Source organism: Salvia splendens, chromosome 17, assembly GCF_004379255.2.
Source record: "Salvia splendens isolate huo1 chromosome 17, SspV2, whole genome shotgun sequence".
NCBI classification, from domain to species: domain Eukaryota; kingdom Viridiplantae; phylum Streptophyta; class Magnoliopsida; order Lamiales; family Lamiaceae; genus Salvia; species Salvia splendens.
Window position 1 is genome coordinate 21,246,877 of NC_056048.1, and position 27,984 is coordinate 21,274,860.

The 27,984-nt window shown below is 39.2% G+C and overlaps 2 protein-coding genes and 1 non-coding gene across 3 annotated transcripts; all 3 read left to right on the forward strand.

Annotated features, from left to right (window-relative positions):
* The first annotated feature begins 10,264 nt into the window (after positions 1-10,264).
* Positions 10,265-10,894, forward strand: LOC121774459. Its single transcript, XM_042171331.1, has one exon. The coding sequence runs from the start codon at positions 10,265-10,267 to the stop codon at positions 10,892-10,894; it is 630 nt and encodes a 209-aa protein (XP_042027265.1).
* A 221-nt stretch (positions 10,895-11,115) lies between these two features.
* LOC121774460 (serine/arginine-rich splicing factor RSZ22-like) lies at positions 11,116-11,555 on the forward strand. The gene is made up of 2 exons (XM_042171332.1): positions 11,116-11,365; positions 11,473-11,555. The coding sequence occupies exons 1-2, from the start codon at positions 11,116-11,118 to the stop codon at positions 11,553-11,555; spliced, it is 333 nt and encodes a 110-aa protein (XP_042027266.1).
* Positions 11,556-15,231: 3,676 nt separating this feature from the next.
* LOC121775612 lies at positions 15,232-15,334 on the forward strand. The gene has a single exon (XR_006045164.1). It is a non-coding gene; the product is annotated as a U6 spliceosomal RNA (small nuclear RNA).
* Positions 15,335-27,984: the final 12,650 nt, after the last annotated feature.

Sequence of the window (27,984 nt, forward strand, 5' to 3'; positions counted from 1 at the left end):
GTTATGGAGGAGGAAGAAGAAAGGGGGGAGAGGAGGAGAGCGAGAGGCGCCATGGCTGAGGGAATGTTGCGGCGATGCTCATATTCATATAGTTGAGCTTGAGCATGTGATGAAGAGTAGTTGGGATAATCCCAAGTAGGTAACATCAACTAAATTATAGTTACAAGTTTATATTATTAAATGATTTCTACCTAATAATATGGCCAAGAACAAATTGGAGTTTGGGATGAGGTAAAGAAATGGAAACTAGATACCTAGAGCTACAAGTCAATTATTGTTTTTGGTACTAAGATTCAATACTATAGGGATCAGACGAATTCCAGATTCACTATTTACCGAGACCTCTTTGGTCTTGTTACAAGATGGCTCAGTCAAACCATCAACCAAGCGACTGATATATACAACGAGTCTAGCTATTACAGTCAAGATACAAAATAGCTATTACAGACTAAGTCTTCGAGCTTAACCACTCCAAGATAACCTTCAATAACCCTGCACACTCAAAACCCTCGTTAGAAACACAAGATAACAGATCGACTCAGATCCAGTGCAAACAATTAAGGAATACCGAAAGAAACACAAAAGAAGACAACAATCAACGGCTCAGCCACCCGCCGATGATACAAGCCTATTCTCCAGAACACAGATCCAAAGGAGCACAACTGAATCTACTGGTGATTAACCTCACACTCCAGATTCCAAGCCTAACTGACTCCTACACCCCAGATCTACACCGTTAGAGAACAACCTCGCACAGAAACACTCCAAACAGGAAACCCTAGTTCCCACCCAACACCAGCAACAGAAGTGGTTACCTTCTCTATTACTGTAGCAAGATCTGAAGCACTTTTAACCGTGCAAGACCACACAGAATCACCAGAGAAACGTCGGAGAAGAAGGGAAGAAGAAGAGGAGTGAAGAACTCTGAGAGAGAGAAAAATATCCGGAGAGAGAGTGAATAGTGTAGAATAAGATTGAGAATCAGAAGACTCACACACATAAAAAGCACACTCTACCATCCAACGGCTGAGAGCCATGATCTGAGAGGGAGTACACGTGGCTGCATCTGGAGTGGAAGGCATAAGTATTGGGCCAAGCCCAAATCAGTAACACATGGGCAAAATATAAAACCAGCCCAAATGAGAGTCCACCAATATTCAACATGCTCCACCTTGGACTTCATTCTGGGAAACCAGCTTGCACCAAACGGCTAAGGTGTAAATTCATCACAGCCTACATGGTAGCCTCAGCCCCAAAGAACAAAGTTCACTGGCATTTTGGGAACCACCAAGTTGCCTCTAGACACCATAGGGTTGAAAACTCATTAGTCTAAGAGGACTTGTTGTCTCAAGTCACCTATCACCCTTACCACAGTAGATAAGGTGCCTGAGGACTTTTTCCCCGGGACATGCAACCTATCCTAGATCAAAGTGTAAGTACTTTATGCAGAAGAGAAGTTTCTCAACAGGTAAGCTTTTTGTCCCCATATCAACAGGGTTTTTATCAGTATGAACCTTTTGAAGAAACACTTCACCCTTTTCTACAATATCCCTAATGTACTGAAACCTTACATCAATGTGCTTAGTTCTATCATGGAAAACAAGATTTTTACACAGTTGTATAGCAGATTGAGAATCAGAAAACACAACAGGAGGAGTTTTCACAAAGTTCAGTTCAGAAAGCACTCCCTTCAACCACACTGCCTCTTTCATGGCTTCTGTAATGGCAATGTATTCTGACTCAGTAGTGGACAGAGCCACTATGTCCTGCAGTTGTGACTTCCAACTAATGCAAGATCTGCACACAGTGAAAACATAGGAAGTGGTGGACTTCCTCTTATCTCTGTCATTAGCATAGTTAGAATCAACATAACCAGCAAGTTTAACATCTTCTTCACACCTAACATCTTCTTCACACCTAGAATAGCACAGACCATACTTAGCAGTATGCTTAAGGTATCTCAATAACCATTTCAAAGCATCCCAATGCACAGGACCAGGATTGGACATATATCTACTCAAGCAAGACACAACATATGCAATATCAGGACTGGTACTAACCATCAAGTACATCACAGATCCAATAGCATTAGCATAGGGAACTTTATTCATAGCATTGATGTCATGTTCAGTTTGAGGACAAAGGTCTTTACTTAACACAAAATAACCAGCAAGGGGTACTGAAATAGGTTTAGCTTCATGCATATTAAACTTTTTTAGAATTTTGTGCACATAGGGTTCCTGATGCAAAACAAGAGCATGTTCTTTTTTATTCCTGAAAATATTGATTCCTAATATTTTCTGAGCATCCCCTAAGTCTTTCATATCAAAATTCTCACTCAAAGCAGCTTGCACAACACTTAGGGTTTTCAAACAAGGACCCATAATCAGCATGTCATCAACATACAAGAGCAGGAAAACAGGAACAGAACTCAGATTCTTCACATACAAGCAAGCATCAAAAGTACTTCTAACAAAGCCCAATTTATGCATACAAGTATTAAACTTAATGTTCCACTGTCTAGGAGACTGTTTTAGACCATATAAAGCCTTTTTCAACAAGCAAACATGATTAGGAAACTTTGGATCTACAAAACATTCTGGCTGTCTCATATATATAGGTTTATCAAGATCACCATGCAAGAAGGCAGTTTTAACATCCATTTGCTTTAACTCCCAGTCAAAATGAGCACACAAAGTAAGCATCAACCTCACAGTAGTGAATTTAACCACTGGAGCAAATATTTCAGTGTAATCTACCCCCTCTTGTTGAGTAAAACCTTTGGCCACCAATCTGGCCTTATACCTCAGCCCCTCCACCTCATTCTTCAGTTTATACAACCACCTACAGTCAACCACAGAAGCACCCAAAGGCAGGGGCACAAGGATCCATGTAAGATTTATTTTCAGAGAGTTCATTTCTTCCACCATAGCATTATACCATTTATCCCAGAACTTAGACTTTTTAGCCTGCTTGTAGGTTTGAGGCTCATCCCCATCAGATTAATGCACATTAAAAGCCAAGTTAATCAAAGCAACAAGCCCTACATATCCAGCAGGTTTTTGCACATTCAACATTCTAGGCCTATCTCTGGAAAGCACATAGTCATTCAAATTTGGTGCATCAATAGCATTTTGAACTCCAGAAGGACTGTTTAACACATTCTGAGCAGGTAAGGGAGCATTTACTCTTATGGGACTAGCATGCACATTGTCATGAGGTAAAGGCACATTGTTCACATTATCATCATGTAAGTTTCCCTCATAGGGTGTGTCACTAGGAGTATAGGCTGGCACTGAGTTCCAAAAAGGTTGCTCCACCTCACTTGAAGCATCCACTGGATGCTCCACTTCAGTGGGTATTTCTGTGAACTCCACCTCACTAGGAGGGTCACTGTCCATACTCTCTAGAGCTGAATTATCAGTCAATCTCAGACAGGGAAATTCATGCTCATTGAACACCACATCCCTGCTGATAATGACCTTAAAACCAGGCTCATCTCTCAGCCAGACCCTATATCCTTTGACACCCTCGGGATATCCCAAGAAAATACCCTTTCTAGACCTAGGTTCAAGTTTGTCAGTCTTAGTATGCACAAAAGCAGAACATCCAAACACTCTTAGGTGAGAAAAATTCAAGGGTTTTTGTGCAAACACATATTCAGGGCACTGCCCCAATAAAGGAACAGAGGGAGACCTATTTACCAGATATGTAGCAGTTAACAAAGCTTCACCCCAAAATTTCTTTGACAAACCAGATTTTGAAAGCATGCATCTAACCTTTTCAAGTAAAGTCCTATTCATTCTCTCAGCTACTCTATTTTGTTGAGGAGTATAAGGTACAATTTTATGCCTCTTAATTCCAAACCAGCACACAGGTCATCCATTTGTTTATTACAAAATTCAAGACCATTGCCAGTTCTGATTCCTTTAATCCTCTTTCCAGTCTGGTTTTCAATCAAGGTTTTCCAGGTAGTAAATTTTCCAAACACATCATACTTATGTTTCATCAGAAAACACCACACTTTTCTTGAAAAGTCATCAATAACAGAAAGAAAATAGACTAAACCAGAGTGAGAAGACACAGAAGCAGGTCCCCAAACATCCATATGCAGATATTCCAACACATTTCTACTCACATTAGCAGGAACAGGAGTTGGAAAAGTCACTTTATGTTGTTTGCCAAGCACACATGTGTCACAGAAAGGTAATTCACCATGGACATCAGAATCAGACAGTATGGCATGCTTTTTCAGAATGTTCATCCCCTTTTCACTCATATGACCTAGTCTATTATGCCACAACATTAATTTGTCAGTTTTTACAACATTGGCACAAGCTTTTTCACAAGTAAGAGGAACAGCAGTACAGACATACAAGCCACACTTTCTTTTAGCCTTAAACAGGCACATAGACCTCTTACAAATTTTCATACAGCCTTCCCCCCACTTACCACCCATTCCAGAGTTTTCAAGAGCAGTGCAGGACATCAAATTATAGCATAGATCTGGAACATATCTCACATCCTTCAAGTTTAGCACATAGTCATTATCAAATTTCAACCAATCCCAAGAATTTCACACTTCTTGTCATCAGCCATTGACACATAAGTATTTGACACAGGCTTTATCTCAGTAAACACTTCTTTGAAGGGACTCACATGATAAGTACATCCAGAATCACATAACCAGTCATTTGAAGTAAAAGGACACATAGGAGAGGCATTTATATTCAGCAAATCATGCACCATAAAAACAGATTCATTGTCAGCCTCATATTTGACCATATTTGCAACATTTTCAATCTGGGGGTGGGAATTATGGTTTATATGATTATTATGGTTAGGGGGCCTATTTTTCTTTGGCTTAGTACACTCCATCTTGTAGTGCCCAGTTTCTCCACAGTTATAGCATTTCCTAAAGGATTTAGGGTCCATACTGTTTGACCTAGACCTGTTATTCCTCCTTTTAGAATTAGACCTAGAACTGGAACCCCCATTAGATTCAAATCCCCCTCTTGAGTTAGGTCTACCCCTAACATTAAACACTTTGTTGGCAGTAGATTTGTCAGAACCCCTTTCCCTTAATTCAAGTTCCTTAGACTTAAGAGAGCTTATGATCAGGTCTAGAGGAGCAGAATCTCTGCCATATTTAATGGCAGCCTTTACATCACTATAGTTATCAGGAATGGCATTCATTAGACCAATGCTAGTATATTCATCAATAGTGTTATCACCGGATCTTTTTATATCTTGAACAAGCTTCTGAAACCTATCCACATTATCATCTATATCCTTAGACAAATCAAGCTTAAATTTGAACAGCTTTTCAAGCAAATACATTCTGGAGGACATGGAAGTGTCAGTGAACAAAGTATCAAGTAATTTCCACATTTCAGAAGCAGATTCAACATGATCAACCTTTCTAATCACAGAATCAGACAAATTGAGAATTATAGTAGCCCTGGCCATCTCATTCATTTCATCTTGTTTTTCAGGAGAAACATCAACAGACAAAGTACCATCAACAGACTTGAAAACCTTTTGCTGAATCAAAATACACTTCAATTTTTGTTTCCAAATCATAAAGTCATTTTTGCCATTAAATGGAACCAAACCAATAGGCTGAGACATTTTGGACACTAATCCAGCCAAAACACAGTGAGCAAGTTAAGAACTCACAACTTTGCACACAAGAGAGAACAGAGACATGCACACAAGGTCAGAAACACGGATTCTCACAGAAGTCACCCAAGAAAACAAAGAGCACAAGAACCACACAGGTCAGACCTCAATACCCTGACTGTCACGAGCAACACTGGCTAAGGCTATCCTAGTTCGCAATCACACACTCTTGGAGGGCGTAGGGGGTCACTTAGGCAGTATAAGATGCTTGGTGGCCAGGTGAAATGAGATCAGAGATCAGAGAACACCAAGAAAACCACGGAAGTAAGTAAAACACACAGGGAACACAGAGAAACCTTAAGCCTTGCCAAGGCTGTCTACCAGCAGCAAAAAAAACCCAAACCTAGAGTGGCACTAAACAGGAATAACAAAACAGAGAAAAAGTCACAGCCAATTTACCAGAGCAAACCCCCAGGTTCCACTTACCCACCTCCTTATTACGACTCGGCGTGCCGGAATCGTCCCCCCGTGGCTCTGATACCACTGTAGGGATCAGACGAATTCCAGATTCACTATTTACCGAGACCTCTTTGGTCTTGTTACAAGATGGCTCAGTCAAACCATCAACCAAGCGACTGATATATACAACGAGTCTAGCTATTACAGTCAAGATACACAATAGCTATTACAGACTAAGTCTTCGAGCTTAACCACTCCAAGATAAGCTTCAATAACCCTGCATACTCAAAACCCTTGTTAGAAACACAAGATAACAGATCCACTCGGATCCAGTGCAAACAATTAAGGAATACCAAAAGAAACACAAAGAAGACAACAATCAACGGCTCAGCCACCCGCCGATGATACAAGCCTTCCTCCAGAACACAGATCCAAAGGAGCACAGCTGAATCTACCGGTGATTAACCTCACACTCCAGATTCCAAGCCTAACTGACTCCTACACCCAAATCTACACCGTTCGAGAACAACCTCGCACAGAAACACTCTAAACAGGAAACCCTAGTTCCCACCCAACACCAGCAACAGAAGTGGTTAGCTCATCTATTACTGTAGCAAGATCTGAAGCACTTTTAACTGTGCAAGACCACACAGAATCACCAGAGAAACGTCGGAGAAGAAGGGAAGAAGAAGAGGAGTGAAGAACTCTGAGAGAGAGAAAAATATCCAGAGAGAGAGAGTGAAGAGTGTAGAATAAGATTGAGAATCAGAAGACTCACACACTGTAACCATCTTTTGTGTTTCTTCTACCAAATTCAACCATTTATTATAGCGTTGCATATTTGTTTTTACACTTTCGTATTCTATAACCCAACCAAATAACATCAACTAAGAATCAACCAAACGATCGTTGTACTTAATCGAAACTACGAAAGAACTTAACTTTATAATGAAAACGCGTGTTGCGGGTTGATTCGGGGTCATTCGGGGTAGTTTCGAACGAGAAGAAATCACCACCGACGACAGGCAGCGGCGAACATGCCGCGCTCGACTCTCCCGGTGCCGATGACGTCCCGGAGGCTGGATCTCCCACGGCGACGACCGCGACGTTCCTCTCCCCGGCGAGACAGCAGCGGCGCTGGAGCAGGCGGCGACGGCGGGTGAACGGCGACAGCAGCTTCTTCCCTGCGGCCCTGCGACGGCGGCGAACAGAGGCAGCACGGCTTCGCGACCTCCCCGGCGGCGATAGGAGCTTTGGACGGGCAGCAGCCCTTCCGGCGACGAGCGGCGGCGGCTGCTCGTGGTTTCAGTCGAAGAAAGAGAGACGGAGAGAGAGAGGGAGAGGAGATAGAGAGTGAGATAAGATTGGGCAATGTTTTTTTTTCTCTTTTTAGTTGGGCCTCACCAAATTTTTTTGGATGAATAAGGTGGGCTAAGTAAATATATCTTTTGGGCCGTCAATTAATTTAAATCGCGGGAAATTATTTAATTAAAGCTTGGAACGTTTGAAGAATGAATAATTTACCCTAAGCATGAAATTATTTTCGACGTCACGGAAAATACGAGGAACCAACAGAGGAAAGAACGAGCATAAGCAGCCGACCGGCGTCGCACGCGACGCCTTGCGCGGCCGCCGAATAACTGAAAATGCACAAAAACCGAGAAAGAGAAATAAAAGATTCTAATTAGAGTGCATGCATTCTAAATGTCTTCGTTACCGAGATTGATGTGTCTTTATGTATTTTCCGAAAAGGTGGTTCGCACGGCCGTTAAAAGTTGGAACGAGAAGCTACTTAAGGAAAACTCTAAGCTTTTGAGGTGGGCTTTATTACTTAAACTCTTTAATTGCAATTGATATGTTTATGGTGAGATAAGGGTGGTTTAAATATTATGTCATGTCGTACTTTATGTTTTGAATTGCCTATCTGATTGTCTACTAGAATAATGTTCTACTAGACTTTGATGGTTAACGAATTCGGGTCTAACTAGGGTCCAAGCCCTACTTAGGCTAGTGCACTGATGGGGATCGTGAGTCGTCCCTTAGGTCGGCCGGTCCAGTGATCGAGTTTGTGGCCACATTCTCGTTTTACATGATGGTTCAGATATGGTATATGATGGAGGATGACGATTGTCCGCGCGGACACTATTTTTTTTAAAGGAATGATTTTAGTGTTTCTCGGCCTTTTAAAGAAAAACCCGGGTTTCACTCAATAATGGCTGACATAATTCTATCGATAAATGTATTTCGGGCATGAGTTCACTGGGTGTATCAAGTACTCAGCCCCTGCATATGTTTTCCCTATGTGCAGGTTGAGCGAGGACGGGAGGCGGGGGATGTTGAGCAATGATTCCGGAATTGTATTCAATAACTGTTCCGGTTACTATTGTGTCTTCATACATAGTAGTAGCCAAACTCTCAATTGCTTCCGCTACTCTACGTTTTAAGAATTTCTTTTATTTCCTTTGAATTGTCAAACTATGTCATTCACGTTATGTACTTTCGGGATTTGAAACTTTGATTTGATAATGGAATTTTCGCCTTTTGATCTACATGTCGTACCCCTTGATTGTTTTTCCCCCTTCTTCCCCGCTTCTTAATTCCCCCATTAGTCGCGATCAACCGTGTTTTCTATCCTTAGAAAAAGCGGTCGTGACAGAATGGTATAAGAGTGATTTTTTTCCTTCCGCTCTGGACCGAGAGTCGTTTATTCAATCTAGTCTAGACTCGTTTTGCTAGACTAAAAGAGTATCCATTTAAGGCTCAACACTCCGTTTCACCGCGCTCAACAAGAAAGAAGGTAAAAGTTTGAACGAGACATATTGGAAGTGATAACGAATGGGAATGTTTGAGAAGTAGACTTCAACAGCCTTTGGTGTAGGCTAGTCGTTCATACGAATTTCTTCGTTGATGACGATACAAGTATTGATGGAACGAATGGGGCATGAATTCCAAGGGATGATGAGATGACGAGATAAGGACAACCTTGTGAAGCGCGACTAACGCTAGATCGAAAGATCGATGAAATTGTAGATTGCTATGTTTATAAAATATGCAACATCTATCCTTAGATGAAAAGGGGAGAAAAGAATTGTTATGACTTTTCCTTATGGAAATCGACAGGTATATGCACGGTAGCACGTATGACATTCTCTACGCATTTTTTCTTTCTCTACCTTGCTTTATTCTTTTCTGCGACTGGTTGCTAAGGGAACTTACTTTCATGTAGATGGTGATCATGATCCACGCACCGCTAAGAGGAAGGTACGTCAAGAATGGACTGCGGGCGGTGGAACGGTATCGCGGGTTCGAGAGGGACGAGAGGGCCCCTTTGATGTCTTATGTTGCCGACTACCTGGCACTATGGCGGGATGCTCATGGGTGTGGAGTGAGGCACTATGAAGGCATTAAGAGATTGATTGATGGATTACCGGCACCTTGGAATAGGTGGGCCGACGAGGCTTCGTGGCCATACATTTGGCATAAGCTCCCTGACTATAGTGTGCAAGGAGACATACATGGTTTTGTGAAGGTCCTCTTGGAAGCCCTGGTCGATGCTCGTGACGGACCGCCACCGTATGCTCCACCTAGGAGGGAGGCATCCTCATCGAGTCGCAGCCCCTACAGCGGGGGTCGGTACGAGGGTGAGACGCCGCAACCAAACTTCCCCAAGAGGAGGAGACTTGGGATGCGCACCTCCGCACCTTCCGCGACGGAAGTTCTTGTGGTCGATAAGCATATCGACGTCACTACTTATGTGAGGGAGAACGATGAGGAAGAGGAGGAAGAACCCCTTGAAGACGAGGAGGATCCCATGGAGGATGAGGATGACCCCGAAGAAGAGCCCCTTGGAAGGGAGGTTGAGGTTTAAAGTGAGGAAGGGGCGAATTATGAGAGAGCTCCCGAGGAGTAGTGTTCCTTTTTCTGTTTTGCTAGCTTAGAATGTTTTGTTTTGGCGAACGATGTAATGTTTTCTTTGAAGTTTTGGTTTTCCTTGTTGCAAAGACCTTGTGGAAACACGTACTGTTTTGTTTTAAGTTAATAAAGTTTCCGTTGTTTTGTCGTTGTGTTCGTTTTACCTTGTTATGTGTGGGAAAGTTTGTGAAATCACTTTTGGAAAGGTTGTGTGGTGTGGTGTGGTGATGGTAAAATCGGACTTTTGGTACTAACGCATGTGTTGAACAGAATGCATCCCCGACGTGCAGCCGTTCATCACGAGAATGAGGCAAGCAACGAGACCCAAAGTAGTGTGGGCCCTGAAGGACAACCACCACCACCACCTCCACCACCACCACAGCCGGAACGAAACATTGAGAAGGAGTTTCGGAAGGAACGTCCTCCCGTTTTCGATGGAATGGGAGATCCGGCCAAGGCTGAGACCTGGATTCTGGCCATAGAACGTATCTTCAAGTTCCTAAGGTGCACCGATCAGGAGCGCCTATCGTGCGTGACCTACCAGCTCACGGGGTCCGCGGAATTTTGGTGGGAGACCAAGCAGCGAATGATGTCGCAGGAACAACTGGACGCCCTAACTTGGGAAGACTTTAAGGAGGAACTCTATGATAAGTATATCCCGAGGAGTTACCGCAAGGCTAAGGAGGCCGAGTTCTACAATCTGAAGCTGGGGCGGATGACAGTGACTGAATATGACCGTGCCCTATGCGACATGTCACGATACGCACCGGAGCAGGTGAATACTGACGAGAAAATGTCAGAGAAGTTTTGTGCCGGTCTGAGGCACGAAATAAGAATGGCTCTAGCATGCCGTGGAAGACTCTCGTATGCCGAGTCATTGTCTCGTGCATTGGACGTGTAGGAAGCGATGCCATGGGAAAAGACAGTTACACCCACACCACCGACCCCACAGCAGAATTTCCGAGATAAGAGGAAGTGGGACGGGAACCGCGAACCCTTTGACAACAAGAGGTTCCAGGGTACCCAAACTCTGCTCGGGGCAAAGGAAAGCAAGCTGCTCCATACCAAAGTGGAGATTTCCGTCAGAGAGCACCTCCCTGCGCCAAGTGCCAGAAGACCCACATGGGGGAGTGCAGAGTCGGGACAAACATGTGCTACAAGTGTGGTAGAGTTGGACACTTCGCCAAAGAGTGCTCGAGCAACAATAACACTGGAGTTGGGGGAACATCGAATGGGCCTCGAGAGAATCCCACACCACCTCAGCAGCCGCAGCAGCGTCGCCAACCATATCCCACTCAAGCTAGGGCCTATGCCTTGGGACGCAAGCAAGCTAAAGCCCCACAGGGAGATCCAAAACAAGATAATCTGGAAGGTATGGGAACGCTACTTGACATGCCTGTTGCTGTTCTGTTTGATACGGGTGCGTCGCACTCCTGCGTAAATGCTTTAAGACTTCCTGTCGATGAACTTGAACATAAGATGAACGTGAACTCACCAATAGGAGGCCTTATAGAACTTTCACAATCTTGCTCGAACATAGAATTTATGGTGGGAGAACTTAGCTTAGTGGCTCACAACCTACATGTTATGCCAATGGAAAACGTTGACATTATTCTGGGGATGGACTGGCTAACTGAAAACTATGCCACTATTCGATGCCAAGAGAGACAAATCTCGTTACAAACCCCGGGGAAGGAGCCCTCTACTTTCCACGGGATTTCGATGAATCAGCGGACTTGTGTGATATCGACACTTCAAGCAAATACGATGATTACAAAGGGGCGTCCTGCCTATCTCGTTTATGTACAAGGACATGACAAGAAAGAAAGAAAAGTTGAAGATGTGGCGGTAGTACGTGAGTTTCCCAACGTGTTTCCCGACGCATTGTCAAGCCCTCCGCCTGATCGACAATTGGAGTTTACCATCGATCTGGAACCAGGAGCCACACCAGTATCGAAGGCACCTTATAAGATGGCACCGAAAGAGTTAGAAGAACTCAAAATCCAGCTACAAGAACTGTTGGACTTGGGTTTTATCAGACCCAGCGTATCGCCATGGGGAGCACCTGTGCTGTTTGTGAAGAAGAAAGATGGAACACTGAGAATGTGCATAGACTACCGGGAATTGAACAAATTAACTCTCAAGAACAAGTATCCTCTGCCGAGAATAGATGACCTGTTTGACCAACTCAGGGCAAAAATGGATTTAAGGTCGGGATATCACCAGCTGAGGGTACGAAGGGAGGACATACCCAAAACGGCATTCCGAACAAGGTATGGGCATTATGAGTTTGTAATAATGCCGTTTGGACTGACAAATGCACCTGCAATATTTATGGACTTAATGAATCGAGTATTCCATCCATACTTGGACAAGTTCGTCCTGGTGTTCATAGATGATATACTGGTTTACTCGAAGAACGAAAAAGAACATGAGGAGCACCTAAGGATCACGTTGGAAACACTAAGAACGGAGAAGTTGTACGCCAAGTTCAGTAAGTGTGATTTCTGGCTAAAGGATGTGAATTTTCTAGGGCATATTGTGATGGCCGAAGGGATTCGAGTTGACCCCGCAAAGGTGGAGGCCGTACAACAGTGGAAGGCGCCAAAAACCCCAAACGAGATTCGGAGTTTCCTTGGACTGGCAGGATACTACCGGAGATTTATTGAAGGATTTTCTAAAATCGCAAGGCCGATGACTCAACAACTAAAGAAGGGGACCAAGGTCGATTGGACACCGGAGTGTGAGGCTAGTTTCCAATTGTTGAAAGAGAAGTTGACCACCGTACCTATTCTAGCCATGCCGGAACCAGGGGTAGACTATGTGGTTTACACTGATGCGTCGAAGGTTGGACTGGGGTGTGTTTTGATGCAGAACGGTAAGGTGATTGCCTATGGTTCGCGTCAATTGAGGCCACACGAGTTAAACTACCCTACCCATGACTTGGAATTAGCAGCCGTGGTGCATGCATTGAAGATTTGGAGGCACCATCTCTATGGAGTTCGGTGTGAGATTTTTACCGACCACAAGAGTCTGAAATACTTCTTTGAGCAGAAAGACTTGAACATGAGACAACGCAGATGGCTTGAATTGGTCAAGGATTATGACTGTGGCATTAACTATCATCCGGGCAAAGCAAATATAGTAGCAAATGCACTCAGCCGGAAAGCCCAACCACAGTTGGCTACCTTTCTCACTCAAGAAGAAGAGTTGATTCGCGAATTCAGCAAGATGCGATTGGAAGTAGTAAGAACTCCGGAGACCGTAAAAGGAAAGATTGCCACCTTAGTAATTGCACCCGATCTGAGAACAAGGATAAGATAAGGTCAACGAAATGATGAAAATTTGGAGAAGGTTCGACTGAAGGTGAGGAAAGGCGAGCAAGAGAAATTTCGAGAGGAGGCTGATAATGCTCTCACCTACGAGAGGAGACTATGTGTGCCGAACGACGAAGGACTTCGAAATGAAATTTTGATCGAGGCACACGAGACTCCATACACCGCTCATCCTGGAAGTACGAAGATGTACCAGGACTTGAAGGGATCATTCTGGTGGGATGGAATGAAGAGGGACATAGCTTCGTTTGTGGAAAGATATTTGGCGTGTCAACAAGTAAAAGCTTTACATCAACAACCTTATGGGAAGCTGCAACCGTTGGAAATCCCGGAGTGAAAATGGGAACATATCGCCATGGATTTTGTGACAGGTTTACCGAAGACCCGGCAAGGGAATACAACCATTTGGGTAATCATAGACGGCCTCACCAAGAGTGTGCATTTTATACCTATCCCTATAACTCATGGATCCGACAAACTGGCCCGGATTTATGTGAAATAAATCATTCTGCTACATGGGGTGCCAGTAACAATCACGTCAGACCGAGATACAAGGTTCACTTCAAGGTTTTGGATAAGTCTGCAACGAGAGCTTGGTACACGACTGAATTTTAGTACTGCTTTCCATCCACAAACCGATGGACAGTCTGAGAGAACGATTCAAACTCTCGAGGATATGTTGAGAACCGTGGTTCTTGACAGAGCAGAAAATTGGGAAGTTGTACTACCGTTGATCGAGTTTGCCTATAACAACAGTTTCCAGGCGATAATAAATATGGCCCCATATGAAGCATTGTATGGGAGGAAGTGTAGATCACCGCTCTACTGGGATGAGGTTGGTGAAAGAAAAATACTCGGGCTAGATTCGGTCGAAGAGATGATTGAGGTCGTGCGATAAATTCGACAAAAGATAAAAGAAGCTCAAGACCGACAGAAGTCGTATGCTGATGTCCGGCGTACAGATTTACAGTTCAATACGGGAGATAAGGTGTTCTTGAAGGTATCTCCGTCGAAGGGGGTAACGAGGTTTGGTGTAAAGGGGAAATTGAAGCCACGATACGTAGGGCCTTATGAAATCCTTGAGAAGGTGGGACCCGTAGCGTATAGGTTGGCATTACCGCCGAGTTTTGGGACTGTGCATAATGTTTTCCATGTGTCACAATTACGAAAGTATGTGTTCGATCCCAAACACGTGGTTCATCAAGAGGAAATGATATTGAATCCCGACTTGAGTTATGAGGAGAAACCCGAAGCTATTCTGGACAGGAAAGTGCAAGAATTGAGGAATAAATCGATCGCGTCCGTGAAAGTACTTTGGAAACACCATGGCCACGAGGAGGCTACTTGGGAACTCGAGGATAAAATGAAAGAGAAATACCCGGAGTTGTTCGTTAGAAATGAGTAAATTTCGGGACGAAATTTCTGTTAAGGTGGGTAGAAAGAATGTAACGCCCGTACTTTTAAAGTACTAAATTAAAGCATGTCATGAAATAATTAATATAAAATATTTATGCATGCTATGTTTCTCGTTAAATGTGCTTTGGAAAATAGTATGGTTTCTATGTGATGATGTGATTTTTTTGGAACGTCCTTTTTTTATGAACATTGAGATACATGTTGAAGGTCTCGTTGAAAGAATGACGACGATATTGCTATATTTAGCAAGACGAATGAAATATGTGGAGATGAATATTTTTGTTTGGAAGACGACATGCGTAAATCGAGGAATGGTTGAAGGGATTATATTTGGGACAACACCAAATATAAGTTGTGCCGATAAACATACTTTGATTTTTTTTTTGGTTGTGAAGAACGAGATAACCAAAATTAATAAAGACCCGTGAATTTTAATTATCAAAGGAAAATACGAAAATATAAAGTATGAACTTATTTTGGGTTTTTCGTCCCTTCGGGGACATCCGATAAAATTGGAACGATACAGAGAAGATTAGCATGGGCCCTGCGCAAGGATGACACGCATAAATCGAGAAATGGTTCAAACTTATTTTGGGTTTTTCAAAATAAATTAGAGTCCAATTAATTAAAAAATAACTTGGATCCTAATTACTCTTTTAATCCATCAAATAATGATATTATTTCTAACTTGGGCTTCCAATTAAATTGATCCCAAACCAAAATAAATTATTGAAGCCCAAGCATGAATTTAAAGTGGACCAAGCCCAACTCCCCCCTTCTCTTCTTCTTCTTTTCTTTCTCCTTATGGCCGACGGATTCCTTCTCAAAGAGGAGACTCTCCATTTTCTCCACCTCTCCATCTTCCTCATCAATGCTACCATCCAAGAGCCACCACCACTCCTCTTTAATCCATTCTCGGACACTTCACATTATACAACAAATAAAACAAAGAAAAAAAAGTGAGGGGAGCCGAGAGGGAGATTGCCGAGAGGAAGGGAGGAAGTTTTGGCTACCATCTTTTGTGTTTCTTCTACCAAATTCAACCATTTTTGGAGGTATAATTCTTTCCTATCACCAAGCATGAGATTATTATAGCCTTGCATATATGTTTTTACACCTTCGTATTCCATAACCCAACCAAATAACATCAACTAAGAATCAATCAAACGATCGTCGTACGTAACCGAAACTACGAAAGAACTTAACTTTATAATGAAAATGCGTGTTGCGGGTTGATTCGGGGTCATTCGGGGTAGTTTCGAACGAGAAGAAGTCACCGTCGGCGACGGGCAGCGGCGGACATGCCGCGCTTGACTCTCCCGGTGCCGACGATGTCCCGGAGGCTGGACCTCCCACGGCGACGACCGCGACGTTCCTCTCCCCGGCGAGACAGCAGCGGCGCTGGAGCAGGAGGCGATGGCGGGTGAACGGCGACAATAGCTTCTTCCCTGCGGCCCTGCGACGGCGGCGAACCGAGGCAGCATGGCTTCGCGACCTCCCCGGCGGCGACAGCAGCTTCCGACGGGCAGCAGCCCTCCCGGCGACGAGCGGCGGCGGCTGCTCGTGGTTTCAGTCGAAGAGAGAGAGACAGAGAGAGAGGGGGAGAGGAGATATTGAGATAAGATTGGGCCATGTTTTTTTTTCTCTTTTTAGTTGGGCCTCACCAATTTTTTTTGGAGGAATAAGGTGGGCTAAGTAAATATATCTTTTCGGCCGTCAATTAATTTAAATCGCGGGAAATTATTCAATTAAAGCTCGAAACGTTTGAAGAATGAATAATTTACCATAAGCATGAAATTATTTTCGACGTCACGGAAAATACGAGGAACCAACGGAGGAAAGAACGAGCGTAAGCGGCCGACCGGCGTCGCACGCGACGCCTTGAGCGGCCGCCGAATAACCGAAAATGCACGAAAACCGAGAAAGAGAAATAAAAGATTCTAATTAGAGTGCATTCATTCTAAATGTCTTCGTTACCGAGATTGATGTGTACTTTATGTATTTTCCGAAAAGGTGGTTCGCACGGCCTCTAAAAGTCGGAACGAGAAGCTACATAAGGAAAACTCTAAGCTTTTGAGGTGGGCTTTATTACTTAAACTCTTTAATTGCAATTGATATGTTTATAGTGAGATAAGGGTGGTTTAAATATTATGTCATGTCGTACTTTATGTTTTGAATTGCCTATCTGATTGTCTACTAGAATAATGTTCTACTAGACTTTGATGGTTAACGAATTCGGGTCTAACTATGGTCCAAGCCCTACTTAGGCTAGTGCACTGATGGGGATCGTGAGCCGTCCCTTAGGTCGGCCGGTCCAGTGATCGAGTTGTGGCCACATTCTTGTTTCACATGATGGTTCAGATATGGTATATGATGGAGGATGACGATTGTCCGCGCGGACACTATTTTTTTAAAAGGAATGATTTTAGTGTTTCTCGGCCTTTTAAAGAAAAACCCGGGTTTCACTCAATAATGGCTGACATAATTCTATCGATAAATGTATTTCGGGCATGAGTTCACTGGGTGCATCAAGTACTCAGCCCCTGCATATGTTTTCCCTATGTGCAGGTTGAGCGAGGACGGGAGGCGGAGGATGTTGAGCAATGATTCCGGAATTGTATTCAATAACTGTTCCGGTTACTATTGTGTCTTCATACATAGTAGTAGCCAAACTCTCAATTGCTTCCGCTACTCTACGTTTTAAGAATTTCTTTTATTTCCTTTGAATTGTCAAACTATGTCATTCACGTTATGTACTTTCGGGATTTGAAACTTTGATTTGATAATGGAATTTTCGCCTTTTGATCTACATGTCGTACCCCTTGATTGTTTTTCCCCCTTCTTCCCCGCTTCTTAATTCCCCCATTAGTCGCGATCAACCGTGTTTTCTATCCTTAGAAAAAACGGTCGTGACACACACATAACAAGCACACTCTACCATCCAACGGCTGAGAGCCATGATCCGAGAGGGAGTACACGTGGCTGCATCTGGAGTGGAAGGCATAAGTATTGGGCCAATCCCAAATCAGTAACACATGGGCAAAATATAAAACCAGCCCAAAATATAAAATCAGTAACACATGGTATCAGAGCCCTGGTTCAGGGGCTGGGCCTGTGTGGCTCGGAGTTTGGTTGATTGCGCTTGCAAGTTCTCCGATGTCTCTGCGTGAGCTCGACGAAGACCTGTGGTGACCTGTAACATGGGGCACAGACATGTGGTCTTGGTCTGGTGGTCTTGGTTTGAGGGGAAGATTGTGGTGAAGCAAACCATATCTCACATCGGAGAATGGACAAGAGTTGCAAGCATATAAATGGGGGCCTTTTGGGGAGTACCCCAAGAGCAAAACCGAGAGGGCTTTGCCCAAAGCGGAAAATATCATACTAATGTGGAGTTCGGGTTTGCACCACCGATATCCAACAAATACTATATTTGTAGTTATATTCCATATATATTGATAAGACGAACTCATTGGGGGCAACATTAGTTCCAAGGAGAAATTACAAAAATCATATTGATCCATGTGAACGGGGCGAATTTGAAAGATAAAACGATTGATTTAAATGTATACGGAGAAATTGGAGAATAATGATCATTTAGGTTGTGCATACAAGTAGTCTGTAAGTGTAAAAATAAAAATTCATGGAAAAGTTATTAGTTTTTTAATAGTTTTTTATTTGTAAAAATAAGGCTACAACATTTGAATCTTGAAAAAAAATTAAAACCAAAGGAAATTTGTTTTGAAAAAAAATCTTTCAGTTGCAAAATTATCAAGTGTAGTGCATGTGCCCGTGCACGCGATGCTTCTCAATAATCTATTGCATGATTGCATCCTACATCCCCCTATTCTCAATCACATGTGTCTTCATCATCGCATTTGTGCACTCGTCGCCATCCTTCTCATCCTTTCTCCCACTCGCACTGGTACTTCGCCCTATCAAGGGCTCATTCTGGTCTTCTTCTCTTGCCCAAGATAGTCTTCACATGGGCCCGCTCCTGAGAAGTGGCTGACACAGAAAATCATATTGATAGGGGATATGTTTACTACATTTTGCTTAAAAGTACCCCCTCCATTCCCTGATAGTTCAGGCGGAACTTTTCGCACGGAGTTTAAGAAATTAATCCTTCCGTCCCAGATTAATTGTCACTCTTTGACTGGACACGAGTTTTAAGGAAGTGTTTGAATGTGTAATAAATGGAGTTAGGTAGTGGAATGTGGGACCTCTTAAACTTTTTGTGTGTAAAGATTGTTTCTTTAAATTTTGTTAGACCTATTCAATGTGCAATTAAATTTTGGATGAAGAGAAAATGGTGTTGTGATTAAATAAATTTCATTCATTACCATTTGACTAATTAAACTTCAAGTTTCAAACTTGAATGAAACAAAAAACTATATTATGACGTTACAAGAGGAGGTGTTTTTATAAATATAAATATAAATATAAATATAAATATAAATATAAATATGTTGGAACCACGCTTGATTCGAACCTCTGCTTGGATATCAGCTTGATGAACATTGATTACATCGATAAAGCTAAAATTAAAATATAAATATGCTTCTTTAAGACGAAGCACGCTTCTCTTGAATATAACATATTTATCAAACAGGAATCTAAATACTTGATTATAGTAGTTATAGAGAAAAGGCGTCAATTAAATTGTATTACAGGCTTGCAGCTGCCAAAAATTGTCCATGAATAAGTGAATCTCCTGAATAAGAAAACCTAGAATAATTAAAACCGGTTGGATTTTTTTATTAGGACACATATGTGTTAGATGCGAAAAATTAATGGCTTCAACTATTTATACTAAATTCAACTTATTTTTAATATAAATGTTATATTCCCTCCATCCCATGCTAGTTGCACTTTTTATTTTCGTACTTTTCCGAATTATTTAGACTATTTTTATTTTAAGTAAAAATTAGAATATTTAATTAAAATATTAGAGTTAGTTAAGTGTTCCTTTATATTTGAAATGCTAATTTTATTACACTAATACTTATGCTTAAAATTACACTGTAAAGATGAAAAGTGCAGTAGTATAGGATGAAGGGAGTATTAAATGGTGATTTTACTTCAACTAAATCTCATTTTAGATTTTTAAATAAAATAGTATTTATTTTTAGGTTTACATTAAAACAAACCTATATTACTTTTTCAAATTTTGTGAATAAGAAAAGGTAGGATAAAAAATATTTGAGTTTGAATTTAATGTAAATGATTGGAGTAAAATAACTATTTGACGTAACATTTGCACTAAAATAAGATTGAGTTTAGTGTAAATAGTTGGAGATAATCTAATTACCTGCTCCATTTTGAATACATCAATATATTACTAAGTTTTAAATACATTAATATATTAAACAATATTAATAACTACTATACTAAGTTTTAAAATAGTACTTTTTATTCTAAAGAAATATTGAAAGAATAGAATATTGTAAAATTCGAATAATATCAATTATGAATATGCAGAATAAATAAATATACTTCCTCCGTTCTATCTCAAGTGATTCGTATTTTTCTGTCTCAAGTGATTTGGTTTTTTATTTTGGGTGGGGGGAGGTTTCCAACAAAAGTATATGCAATTTTTTTAAAAAAAATCAATACTTTTTCAATCTTTCATGCTCCACTTTATTCTCTCTTTATACAACTATTAAATAATACTATTAAATAATAGTACTATTTTCTAAAATTCAATGCCTAAAAGGAGCACCTCACTTAGCGTAGCGGAATGAATCATAGTACTGTGCCAAAGAACTCGATATATAGGATTTGCAGTGCTGAAAATGTAGCTCTCAAAGCACATAATGTAGGTAAGTTTTTATCTTTACATTTCCTTTTTCTTTTTCCTTTTATTTACATTTTTAATTCCTTTTTTTGTTAATTTCAAAGAATCCAAGTCCAATTTTTACAGGATACTATTATGTTTTCATAAGTTTTTGTCTCTAAATTAAATTTATGACTATATTTCTAAATAATTTTACATTTACAGTAATTATTTATGCAGCACTTTTTCTTCATCAATTATAATATTAATTTCAAATAACTCGTATATTAGGAATAATAATTATAATTAATATTGTTGTAACTGAATTAAAAATGTTAAGAAAAGGAATGAAAATGAAGACTAATTATCTCTCTTATAACAATAACTGAATGAAGATCGCCTCCCTAACCTCAAGATGAGGTGCTGAACCATCATACAAACCATATTACTAAAATGAAATTATTTACGCTCTAAATATCTTAATAACGAGTTTTGTTCATAATAAAAAATAAAGAAAATAACATGAATATAAATAAAGTACCGATTATGAAAGGTGCATTTAGTCAACTACCAATCTGATAAATGGAACCAATTAGCAGTTGATGGGAGAATTTGATTAATTAAATTCGCGCCACATATACATATCAAAATAAGGTATTAGCAGATATTTATTTGTAGTTATTGATCATAAAAGTCATTATGTACTCGAGTGAAAACGATTTTAGTCGAGAAGATCATTTTGGAGTTTACTAGTGTATGACCATTCCACATTTGGAATAGTGTATATTGTGTTGGTTCATTACATAACTCGCAAGATTTAGAAAAAAAAGAATATTGCTTTTATTTGTGGAAAGGGACTAAAGTAGATTGTGGTTTGTATTTCTAAGTAAAGGAGTATATGGGTTTTATATAATCGACGCTTAAATTTGTTGATGATTAGTCCATCCATCTCATATTAATTAAAAATTAATATAAAATAGATAGTACTACTAGGAGTAGTAGTAATAAATAAATAATGCAGGGGTGGGGCAGAGGCACCTCTACCTAGGCATGCACAAGGGTCACGAACCGCCGGTTCCGGTTCATTAACCGGCGGTTCACGGTTCAGGAAATGTTGAACCTGAACCGGCCCGCCTACCTCCCGGCGGTTCCGGTTCCGGTTCAAAAAACCGCCGGTTCACCAGGCGGTTCAAAACCGCCGGTTTTTTGCCTGAACCGCCGGTTCCGGTTCATGAACCGGCGGTTCAACCGAAATTAAAAAAAAAATTATTTATAAAAATTGATTTTTATATTTAAAATCAATTTTTACAAACAAATGAATACAAGAAATTCGTAATAGCCCATATATATTTGATGGGCTTGCGAATTTAAGAAACCATTCTTGGTTGTTTCTCTTTTATAGAAACATCCTTGAAAGTTTTATGTTCCACTTTCGATGTGGGACGAAATCATTCTTGGTTGTTTCTCTTTTATAGAGACATCCTTGAATGTTTTATGTTCCACTTTCGATGTGAGACTAACTCATTCTTGGTTATTTCTATTTTATAGAGACATCGTTGAATGTTTTATGTTCCACTTTCGATGTGGGACAAACTCATTCTTGGTTGTTTCTATTTTATAGAGACATCCTTGAATGTTTTATGTTCCACTTTCGATGTGGGACAAACTCATTCTAGGTTGTTTCTATTTTATAGAGACATCCTTGAATGTTTTATGTTCCACTTTCGATGTGGGACAAACTCATTCTTGATTGTTTCTCTTTTATAGAGACATCCTTGAATGTTTTATGTTCCACTTTCGATGTGGGACCAAATCATTCTTGGTTGTTTCTCTTTTATAGAGACATCCTTGAATGTTTTATGTTCAACATTCGATGTGGGACAAAATCATTCTTGGATGTTTCTCTTTTGTTATTATTACATAATAGTTTATGTAATAATAATAAATATTATTACATAAACTATTATTCATTAGTTATTTATCATTAATGATTTGCTTATGTTTATAAATTTATGTATATGTTAACTAATAAATAATATTATACCCATTGAAAGAATAATTCTTATACAAATTGTATAAACCTAACAATAATAATTATACAAATAAATATTTTCTTTATACAAATCATATTTCTCAATAATTCTTTATTTTTATCAATCAAGAATATATTTGAATAATAATTTTGTTTATATATATCATACAAAACATGAAGAAAAGTAGAAGACAAAAGAAAGTTTTGTATCCCACATTGGAAAAAGATGAATAAATGCTCTAAACATGTAGTTATAAAAGAAAGTACTTCAACATATTTTGTCCCACATCGAAAGTGGAACATAAAACATTCAAGGATGTCTCTATAAAATAGAAACAATCAAGAATGAGTTTGTCCCACATCGAAAGTGGAACATAAAACATTCAAGGATGTCTCTATAAAATAGAAACAACCAAGAATGAGTTTGTCCCACGTCGAAAGTGGAACATAAAACATTCAAAGATGTCTCTATAAAATAGAAACAACCAAGAATGAGTTTGTCCCACATTGAAAGTGGAACATAAAACATTCAAGGATGTCTCTATAAAAGAGAAACAACCAAGAATGATTTTGTCCCACATCGAAAGTGGAACATAAAACATTCAAGGATGTTTCTATAAAAGAGAAACAACCAAGAATGGTTTCATAAATTCGCAAGCCAATCAAATATATATGGGCTATTACGAATTTCTTGTATTCATTTGTTTGTTAAAATTGATTTTAAATATAAAAATCAATTTTTATAAATAATTTTTTTTTAAATTTGGTTGAACCGGCGGTTCAAACCGCCGAACCGCCGGTTTTGAACCGCCGGTTCACGGTTCACAATTTGCCGACCCTGAACCGGCCCGTGTTAACCGCCGACCCTCCGGACGGTTCAAACCGCCGGTTCCGGTTCCGGTTCCGGTTCATGAACCGGCGGGCCCGAACCGGCGGTTAACCGCCGGGCCGGTTCGGTTTGTGCATGTCTACCTCTACCTTTTGTTTTTGTAAGTTTTAATAAAAACAAATACTCATGTAAGATCTACTTGCGAATGAAATCATTTACAAATTGGCTCTATTAAAAAAGTTGTTTCTACATGATCTTTTTAAATTCATTTTTTTAAAACTATGCTAGGTTTAATGTTATACTCTCTTTCTCTCATTACTAGCAAATAGTTTAGGTAATATTCAAATATTCATGAAAAGAAAGACATTTTATTCGATAAAGACTAGAAAATAAATAGGCACACAAATAGTAGATGATGATGATGAATATGATTGAGCTGATCATCTCAGCATGCAATGCTCTTCAATTCATTCACTGATCATGGCTTATTGAGCTTGAAATACCACACTAAAGGAGTCTTCTCGATTCCTTTCGCATATCGACACGCAACAATCTCTTCTCCCTTGGCTTCTCTGTAAATGGGTGGATTATTTTCTGACAGGAGCTCCTTGATCGGCCCATAAAGCCTGGAGCTCCCGCTTCCTTCGAGATGCATCCTAAACAGGAACGCCACCGAGATTCTAGGGACATATAACTCAGGACAATTTTATTATTTGTATTTCTAACCTATTCTTCTAGGTTATATACATGTGGCATATCAGTGAAACAAAAGTCATCCTAAAACCCTATTAGAACACAATAGCCGCCACTTTTTGCAGCAAAAAGGACCCGCTCTCTACCTAGAAAAGGAACCACTCTCTGCAGCAAAAAGAAGAGAGAAAACAGTCAGATAAAAAAGCCAAGATACACAATTATTACAATCTTCCACAGGTGACATGGCATGCGTGGAAGCTGAAGCAACTATATTTCATGATAAGCAAACAACAGGAACTAATAATCAAAAGATACAAAAGGTATTATATTCTTTCATTAATATTACAAACCAAATAACTTCTGATTCTATCATCCATGCCGGCATTCCAAGTTTAAAACTTAAAGTTCTTATAATTAATCATACTTCAATAGTAGTCTTAGAGGCAGATTTAAAATAGATTTCATGGCCTTTCAATTGATTAGGGTTTAGGGTTATTAAGCAATAAACATAACACTTAGATGCATTATTAGTCTTTCATTTCACTATGCTAAAAAATAGGTTATAAAGTCCAATATTTAGATGCATCAAATCATTAGTATTTGGTTTCTGAAAACAAAAATGAACTTGTGATTTTAATCATTCATATTGTATCCAATAATTGCAATTTTAGAAATCAATTAGAAGTTAAAAAAATATTAAAGAAAGTAAATTCATGCCTATTGTTGGTTCTGCTTTTAATTTACAGAACAATTTAAGCATATTTTAATATCGATTTATACAAAAATAGTTCACTATTTATATTGTTGACCTGTTTAAATATATTTTCCCATTTATGTATCAGGTTGCATAGGAAAGGCAAGATTATGATTGCCACCTTTGGAAAAAAGGCAAAGCACCAATTTTAAGAGCCATTTATTGCATAAAAATTTTCAAAGTAGGTATGCAGCTCTGCCACATAGGATAATCAAAGTTTACATGCACTATCTATTTAAATAGAAGTTGTGAGCAAATTCTGAATTTAATATAAATTGTGCAAAGACTAAATGAATTTTAATTTCAAGTTGGGTTGTTTGGAAGAGAGAAAGGCAAGAGAAAAAGGCATAAATCTCAATTTGTAATTGTTGGTTCATGTAAATATTGAATTATTAGTGTAATTGTGATGTATAATGTGCCATAGTTTAGAAAATAGGTACAAAAAATAGGTTGAGAAAGCGAAAATAGGTCTGCAACACAAAATATGATTTTTTTTTTGCTTTTCAACTGGCCCTACATGTTCGCGCGCCCCCTACCAAAAGTGTAACTACAAAATCTGCAGCAACTGGTCCAAAGCATAAGCTTAAAAAAATTAACTAAAATGATTCTACTATAAAGCTTGTAAAAATTATTAAAAAAAGAAAAGAAAATTAATGTCAGTTTTCGTCAAAAACAGTGCCAGGTGGCAGTAAAAAAAACTGGTCCTTTATATATTTATATATAGATTACCTTTTCTTGGTCCTTTATATATTGATAGATGGATTATCTTTTCTGCTCTTTTCTCTTATTTTACTAATTCTTATTAAAACTTGTGTCATTAATAAATAGGATTATTTTTTGTGTAAAGGAATAGTATCAGCTATAAATATGCTGAAGAAATAAATATACTTCATCCATTTCATCTCTAAGTGTTTCCTATTTTTTTAGGGGCATTCTAACTAAAATAATATATTTTTTTGGGGTAAAATTCAATACTTTTTTCATCTTTTATACTCCATTTTATTGTCTCTTTATATAACTATTAAATATACTACTACTACATAGGTATTACTATGATACTCCAAGTGGTGTAAAGGATCCAAGTCCAATTATTAAAGGATACTACTATGTTTTCATACGTTTTTGTCTCTAAATTAAATTTCGAAATAGATAATTTTCTGGTTATATTTCTAAACAATTTTACAATTACATTATTTCTTTATGCAGATCTTTTTCTTTCATCAATTGTAATAAAAATTTCAAAATCTGTTGTGTTATTTGGCACAACAGAGAATCCGAGCTCGTTGATATTTAGTAGCTAAGGAAGAGTGTTATTAATAGAAGCTTCAAGCTATGATGGTGCTAGTCGCTACTGCCACTTTGTCGGCGCTGTTGTCTATCAGTTCTTTCTATCTATTCTCAAGAGTCCTATTATCAATACTACAAATGCTAATATTAAAAATATCATACAATTATTAACAATATAATTTGGTCTAAAGTATTAATTTCCTGTCTTCGTCATAGCTAGTCAAACATGTAACTTCTAATGCCATGATCTCGATTTAATTAAAAATTAAAAATAAAAATAATTAATATTTGTGTCAGAAATATAAATTCCAAATTCAAATAGTGGTGCTCTTTTTAGTTACTAGTACTTCCTACCATTTTTGTAATGTTAGGACATCTCTGCATTCTTTCCCCGTTTTTCAACATTTTGGACATTTCACATTGTTCCATATAATGAATTTAAATGGATTGGAGACTTATTTTTGTATGTGAAACTTAGAGAAAGAATAAGTCTTCTTAGAATGAGCAGAAGGGGTGATTAACATTCTACTGTTTTCTTGAAATCCTTATATTCAATCAATTGATTTTACAAGTGAGGGCAAAACAGATCATCAAAATACATGAAGCTCAAATGGTGTCGACAGCAACGCGCTTGTACAAGTGAGGCACTAGTCTTGGCGTGGGCAGCGCTTCGACCGGATTCTTCATGTGACTGTACCGGGATTCTCCTCCAAGTTGATCTCTTGTGGCCTCATCGCGGTTGGATCAAATATTCATTTTCTAAACTTATTATCGACTCGGTGTATGGATCTTTCTTCTCCTTATCTCCTGTATAATCCAAACAAGACTTTGTATACTAGAAATCACATTTCGAGTGATTGAATACTGTAAAAACTCTTATTTTATTTTCCAATGAATAAAACAGTTTATTTTTATTGTAATGTTGTTATATTTTACATTTAGTGGTTGTTTTATTACATATTTAAATGTATAAGAATGTTAACAAAGTCTAAGTCTTTGTTTTAGTAGACCGGTTGTGGGCGACATCCACTTTAAGGTAACACGGTCAGTTCTGAACAAAGAAAAAATAGAATTTCACAACCCAGATAGGCTTAGACTACCTATCGTGAAATGTTGCAATGTCAGTCCGCATATTTCTAAGCCTTACTGAAATAAGATGACATTAGTGTGGTACAGCACTGAACGGATCTAACAGCGAGACATGTCTTTATGCTATCTACTGAAAGACGAGGTCTTGATAAATATTTATTTCTTAATCAATATATATTAGCATTGAGCATATGCTATTGATTATGCACTACTTTGGCTTATCAAATAGTGCGGGTTTTTCGCAACCCAATAATCCTGATATATTGGGTAGTGGTGATTAATATTTAGCGGTGCTAGGATTGCTATTATATACTGAAACGTGCGCAAGGTGAGTCTCGTTTGATAATGTCCTCAAGAGGAGCTCGAAACAAGGTTTTATTATTTGAAACCTAGCTAGTTGGAGTTTAATTACTCTATGAATAATAAATAAGCGTTTCATGCTAAGTCCACCATTGGAATTTATAAGATGTTAATTAATTAAGTACATAGCAGACTTTAATTAATTAATGGACATTTATATCTCAAGCGCGGGAAATAAAAGTCAAAACGAAAACCTGATTACTTGTAATTTCGGATTTGGATGGGCATGTCAATATTACTTCTGTAGTGGCTGCTCGTAATAATAAAATATAAGCTCATATTAAATTGTGGATTCAATTTAATTAGGGCCTATTCAAGAAACATGATATGAGCAGAAATGGGCTTATTTCTTGGACTTATTGGTTGTTCAAGGTACAAGGTGTAATTTACTGAAGCCCGCCGATAACATTCGGGCCCGCACTG

Coding starts and splice junctions, on each gene's coding strand:
- LOC121774459 (XM_042171331.1), top strand. CDS start 10,265: ATGCATCCCCGACGTGCAGCCGTTCATCACGAGAATGAGGCAAGCAAC.
- LOC121774460 (XM_042171332.1), top strand. CDS start 11,116: ATGGGGGAGTGCAGAGTCGGGACAAACATGTGCTACAAGTGTGGTAGA. Junction 11,366..11,472: donor AAAACAAGATAATCTGGAAG/GTATGGGAACGC, acceptor CTTGAACATAAG/ATGAACGTGAACTCACCAAT.